Source organism: Juglans regia, chromosome 8 (genome assembly GCF_001411555.2).
Source record: "Juglans regia cultivar Chandler chromosome 8, Walnut 2.0, whole genome shotgun sequence".
NCBI lineage: Eukaryota > Viridiplantae > Streptophyta > Magnoliopsida > Fagales > Juglandaceae > Juglans > Juglans regia.
Genome location: NC_049908.1, coordinates 1,003,030 through 1,009,970, shown reverse-complemented (window position 1 = coordinate 1,009,970; position 6,941 = coordinate 1,003,030). Strand labels below are relative to the sequence as shown.

Sequence of the window (6,941 nt, the reverse complement as noted above, 5' to 3'; positions counted from 1 at the left end):
TAATGCCACCTTTACAATCAATGTTCGTCTTTCCTCCGTCCAATAATGCGGAGGAGTTGAGTTGTATTCAACAAACGAAACTGGTTGATCAACTGTCTCTAATATAGGAATTTTGAAATTTTGAGACATGCGAGAAATTTTGAAATTTTGAACCGTCTCTATTCTAGTATTTATCTTTTTTCTATGGGAGATTTTGGAATTTTGGGACATATTTTTCTATACGAGTTGGTCCATCAAAGCACTAAGCTTTAGTGTGATTGGTTGAAAGTTAAATTAATTATTAAGTTGATTATTTGCACACAGGCTCAATCTCTGCCTCGGATTTGTGATTACTTGCACAGAGGCTCAATCTCTGCTTAACAGATTTTAAGAATCTAAATTTCTTGGTGTGAAAATCTATGAAAGATGAATGCAATAGAATAAAATTCAAATAGAACAAATCTGTGAAACAGTAAATAGTAATGCAATAGAACAAAAGTCAAATGTTGCGTTTGCACATTCTGGCCTTCTAATAGAATGGATGACATCATACTACCTAAAATAAGATTGTCAAAATAAAGAATACATGACACTGACCTTCTACTTTTTTCAAGATTACATAAAAAATTATTACAATTGATAACATTCAATATATACACAAAAAAATATATACACAAAAAAATACATGCACATCGATTATCTCATCCAAATTTTCTCATCTACCAATTGACATCTAATTGCTTCTTCCTGCATACAATTTGAGAATTTCAAACTACTGCGTTTCGCTTTGTTTGTAATTTTTATAGTAAATTCTAGTGTATATATAATACCATCACCATAATTCAGAAAAATTAAAAAAAAAATGTTTCAAAGAGATTCATACCATGGAATATGTAACGAGACACGTTAATTGTTTATTAATTAAAAGGATCCGTCAACATGAATTGCTTTAGAAATTAATGAATATGTGTGAACAGTTTATTACTTGTACAGTCCAATCGAACGTAAAATAAAACAGAAAGTGCGAACCCGCCAACAATTTGGAGCAATCGTACGAAGAATTACAAGCAGTTTCCACAATAAACAGCAATATCAGTATAGTAGCTGCCAGAAACGTAAGACATGGCCAGGAAGAGAGGATAAAGTTCTTCATGTTCTGATCCTCATTCCTCGCTTTCCAACTTTTGAAATAATGGGTTTTAGCATCTTCAATAGCCTTAGAGTTTTGATGGAAAATTTTCTTTTTTTTTTGTAGACAATTTGTTATGTAATAAAATTTGATTAAAACAATGTATGTATTTTTTAATAAATTAATTCAAATAACGTAATATGTAATGGATTGCATCGTGTATATTGCATGCATTTTACACGATGAATATTGATTTTTTTTACATACATTTAGTTAAAAAGTTAATTAATTGTTTATAAGCTTATGTTGTATTCAGAGAGTTGAGTTTTTTCTATTCCTTTAAAGGCCATCAAATGATTTTAATTTTCAGCCACCGCTGTTCTATATAATGAGTTTTTTGTAGCATGAAATTTTTTGTTAAGAATAAAAGAGATGTATATTGTTTTCTATAGAGAATATGATTTGAAAGTTTAAATGGAGACAAAATCTTTGAAATCCAATTAATAATAAATAAGGTTTTGTTAAAAAAAAAATGAAAAAAGAAGAAAAAGGGTACAACCCGAACCTTGATTTCCGAGTTTCAAAATCCAGATTCATTTGAATTCCGGTCTAAATCTGATCCGAATTAACCCGATCTGAATTTTGATCAGGATTTAAAACCTAGGTTTCGGTCAGAGTATACCTAGATTTCCAAACTATAGGTTTAAACAGTTTATTACTTGTACATGGATGCGGTCCAATCGAACGTAAAATACAATTAACAGAAAGTACGAACCTTTATAGGGCCGCCAACAATTTGGAGCAATCGTACGAAGAATTACAAGCAGTTTCCACAATAAACAGCAATATCAGTATAGTAGCTGCCAGAAACGTAAGACATGGCCAGGAAGAGAGGATAAAGTTCTTCATGTTCATGTTGATCCTCACTTTCCAACTTTTGGAATAATAGGTATTAGCATCTTCAATAGGCTTGTCAAGAATCGGAACTTTCGTTACTCTCACAGATTTTGTCATCCCATTCCAAAGGGTTGCCACTTCTGCATCGCTTTTGAGTCGGTTCAAGATGATCCCTGCCTCCCGAAGAATCCTCACATCTTCTTCTGTATCAATTATTCCATTCATAAACTCTGTGTAACGTGTAAAAACCATCTCCTCTGGTGCAATACATGCCTCATAAGCCACGAGGTTCCTTAGCACAACATCGGAGTTATCATCTAAGTGAATAATTGGAAGGTAAAATGTCCCAGAAGACTTGTCGAAGTTTATGGTTCTCAAGCCACCCGCCTTGACTGGACGAAATTTGACACCAATTTTATGAAGTTGTGTCACACTTGGGATTGCAATCTCGTCGACTGAAGGACTTTCGTCGCTAATAAATTTTTCTGCCACATTCTCTGTGGAAGATAGTATATTGGTTACAGTACTATTCTTTGCACGACCCAGTATCCGTGAGAGTATTGCAAGTTGCCATGTAGCTAAACGTTTAACAACTTTTGACTGGAAAATTCTCTTGAGAATGCGAAGCGGGGCGAATATAAGAAAACATACCGCTATCAAGATTGATTTCATCGCTTTTCTAAACCAGCCAATCTCTTCATCCCGATCTTCCATCTTCTCCTGCTGATCAAAATCAGCTACGAGTGTCAATTTGGGCACAATCATGTAGTAGAGAAGATCTAGCAAATGGGCTCTCGTGAAACATTCTTCCGTAAAATGTTGATGATTGATGTACTTGATGGGTGATAGATACTTGCAAACTCCCAATAGCATGGAGGTCAATACTGCGTCCTGATCTTCATGCTCAAAAAAACCGTGGACTTCTCTGAGCAAAAAGAGAGGTATTTGGTTTTCCATCATGATAACATCCTTGAGTACATGAGTACGGTGTGCGTTTTTCCTCCGCGTGCAGTTGTTTTGATTACTCATATTAGACGAGATCTCCATATGTGAGTCTTCAGCTTCTGAAAAGTAGGTTTGGAGACAGTCCAACAAGAAGGAAGAATCGATGGCAAATATCCATGCGAGTGTTTCTTGGTCGAATTCCAAGAAACGTCGATGGTAGCAAGCTCTGATGACGGAATCCCTTTCTGCAATGTGGCTAACCAAGCCGCGGAATTTGATTTGTTTGAAGTTCTTCTGCATTCTTTTAGCTGAATCCAGTTTGCAGCGCTCCATCTCCAAGAGTTGAGGCCGCTGGTGATGGTATGGGCCAAGGGCTACGAGTTGTGGAGTGTATGTTTCTGGTTTGATAGACATTAGGGTTGTAGGAACGGTGAAGATGGTAGTTATAGGAACATCTTCATTATCGTCGTCCTCTTTGAGGCCTTCTTTTTCTAGGGCTCGACTTATCTGTATAACCCATTGATCATGAATACCATCGGAACCTTTTGGTAGTTTCATGGCTTTTAACTCAGAGGATCGTATGATGATCTACTGAATCGGGGAAGGAGATGGTGAAAGACAAAGCATGCTTAATTAGAACTGAGAGACGCCGTGTGTTTCTCTATGTAAAGATCTTACCTTGATCAGGCACCCTTTTATAATGGATTGGAGAGATTTTGGATCAGTACAAGACAAATCATGCGATTGACATTATATTACTTATATTTTATCTGACATGTGCACTCAATCAAATTCAAAATCACTAGTGGTAATCCTTATCCGATATATATATATATATATATATATATATTCCTTTGAATTATTATTTTTGAAATTTCAATTACGTTTTGCTGGTCTATAGTCAAACTTTGGAATCCTGGATTAATAATAGTATGTCTCAGCCACACCAACACAGGCAATATTATATTATCATCAACTCGGCGGTCAATCTCTCCCAATTAGTACGGACTTGAAATTTTCAATCATTTGCCATTTGATTAGTCAAATTAATAGTTATGTATTACTTATGTAAAAGTATAGTAAAAGTATAGGATTACTATTCTTTTACTATTTATTTATTATTATTTTTATATTTATTTATTTTAAATTTTTTATTTTAGGTAATGATTAAAAAAGTAATTATAAATAAAATTATATCTTTTTTAATTTTTTTTAATAATTAAAAAATGTTAAAAAATACTTAAATAAAAATAATAAATAAATAAATAAAAATTCTAAATATATATAAAAAGTAAATAGATAGTAATTCTATCACAATCCATTACTAATTGTTTGGACTTTCTCAGTAGGGATGTAAACTCAAACTGAAAAATCGAAAAACCGGACCGGACCGAACAGGACCGGTTTTACCGGTTTTTAAAACGTAAAAACCGGCCGGATCCGGGTCCGGGTCCGGGATTTTTTATAAACAAATTTTTAATGAAAAATTATGAAATTTACATTTAAAAAAAATAAAAAAACCGGATCAGACTGGACCGGAAATCGATAAAACCGAAAGTACCAGTTTAGGAGGGTAACTGATACGTAATCGGTTTTAAAAAATACAAAATCAGTACATATCGGTTCAGTTCTAGATTTTATCTAAAATCGGATTGGACCGGACCGATTATATCCCTATTTCTCAGTTGATCAAGGTATCAACTGTAGGTACGTACGGCCATGAAAATTATTAACTGATGCATGGAAGTTGCTAGATAGGGACGTACGTAGCTACGTAGCTTCCTTTCCTTTTTCCCTAATAATGTTTTTTGGGTCGTGTAGAGTCTAGAGAGTCTAGACCTTCATCGACAATTCAAGGAATGGAATAGTATCGATCATTGTCTTGCTGTATAGTCTGTAGATGATGATAAGATCAATGAAAAAAGAAAAGTAAAAGATATTAGGTTAGCGTGTTTGAATAGAGTTGTGGATTTTATTCTTCTAAATAAAATATTGATACAAATTTGGAAAAGTATGAAAAAATTAACCTGTCATATTTTTGTGTTGTCTAAACTTGTGAAACAAGTAAAATTAAAAACAACAAAAAAAGAGGTGAAAAAAGAAGAAGAAAAAGACAGCAACCCATGTTGAACGTACGCCAGCCTTTTATATATAATTACTCGTCATTTTCCTGGTAATTATTAGAACTTATGGGACGATCCGTCAGCTTTTTCCTATAAATATAAATGAGATGGCCGACTATTCAAATTGACATAAGTGCTGCATTTTATTTAGCTGCTGTTCTGTGCGTGTGAAATATACATATATACATACATAAACATATATACATATATACTAGCGGTAGAAAACGTGCAAAACACGTTTATCACATCTGCCAGATTGAAGAAAAAAATAAAATATAACTTTAAATATTAAAATAATCTAATATATAAGAATAAAATTATTATTAATTTATGTTCATTATTTATTATAAAATTTAAATTAATTAGATAATTTTTTTTCTTAAAAATATACAGTAAAATTTTATCATTTATTTAATGATGAAAAATTAATATTTTATAAATTAAAGTTGATTTTTAGTATATGATATAATATTATTCTCTTAAAAATGTTCAGTAAAACTTTATTTTTTATTTAATGATGAAAAATTAGTATTTTATAAATTGAAATTAATTTTTAGTGTATGATAGAATATTTATATTTTAATTATCTATTTTATGTTAGTTTAAATCAATATTTAAACTTCTATCATAAGATTAAATCTGAAGATTCAAGATGAAGAGATGTAATTTAAAATCTATAAACAAATATTTTTTCCCACTTTTCCTTTCTCCCTCTCTCTCATTCCCCACGCACGATTGTGGTATTACGTCGCACATTGGCATTCACATAGATTAACCCAAAAAGAAACAGAAAAACTAAACAAACATGAAAAAAGAAAAACATTTTTATTGTTCATTACTGTTGATGAACAGTAATATGATAGCCTCTTTTAAGATATAGACAGATATATATATAAATTGAAGTTAATTTTAAGTGTACGATAAAATATTTATATTTTAATTATCTATTTTATGTTAGTTTAAATTAATATTTAAACTTCTATCGTTAGATTAAATCTGAAGATTAAAGATGAAAAGTTGAAATTTAAAATCTAAAAACTAATATTTTTCTCCACTTTTCCTTTATTCCTCTCTCTCATTCCCTATGCACGATTGTGGTATTACGTGAAAAATATGTGAAAAATAATAAAAAAAATAAAAACCTTTTTACTGTTCATTAATGTTGATGAACAGTAATAAGATGTGCGAAAAAAAACATGCGAAGAAGGAAAAAAAAAAAGAAAACCCTCTTTACTGTTCATTACTGATGAAAGAACAGAACACGTATAATCGCTTTTAAGTAATAGGCACATATATAATCCAAATTACCCAATAAAGAGACTAATGAATTTTTTTGTGTCCTAAAAAAAAAAATGTGAATCAAGCCATGTATTGGCATTTAAACTTTAAAAAAAAAAAATTATGATTAGAATAAGATCATTGGCACTTTGAAAATGGCAACAATACTATATATGCATGCTACCAAAGATTATTGATCAAATTAATGTACGTGTTTTTTTTTTTGGTTCCCTGATTAATATCATTTGCAAATAATAAGCTATATATGATTGAATTTTCAAATTAATTCCCATTGGCATGTACATATTATTTTTTTTTTCTCAGCAAATAAGACATTTATAGATAAACTAACGGTTACAAGATACAAGTTTGGGGTGAGAGTCCTTTACAATTTTTTCAAAACCAACATATTATAACAAAAAAGAAAAATAAAAGGCGGGTTCCAGAGCCAAATAAATGGCTCCCACCCAATTTCCACAATGGAAGATTGCTTGATGACTGTTTTTAAATAGTCTGCTGAACAGACTATAAAGCTGCAGCTAGAAGCCGTAGTAAAGGGTTGTGTGCTATAACATGTTGGTTTGGACTGG

General features: G+C 31.6%; 1 protein-coding gene across 1 annotated transcript; it reads right to left on the bottom strand.

Annotated features, from left to right (window-relative positions):
• Positions 1-1,885: 1,885 nt before the first annotated feature.
• Positions 1,886-3,508, bottom strand: LOC109008198 (putative UPF0481 protein At3g02645). Its single transcript, XM_018988213.1, has one exon. The coding sequence runs from the start codon at positions 3,506-3,508 to the stop codon at positions 1,886-1,888; it is 1,623 nt and encodes a 540-aa protein (XP_018843758.1).
• Between the last annotated feature and the right edge of the window lie 3,433 nt (positions 3,509-6,941).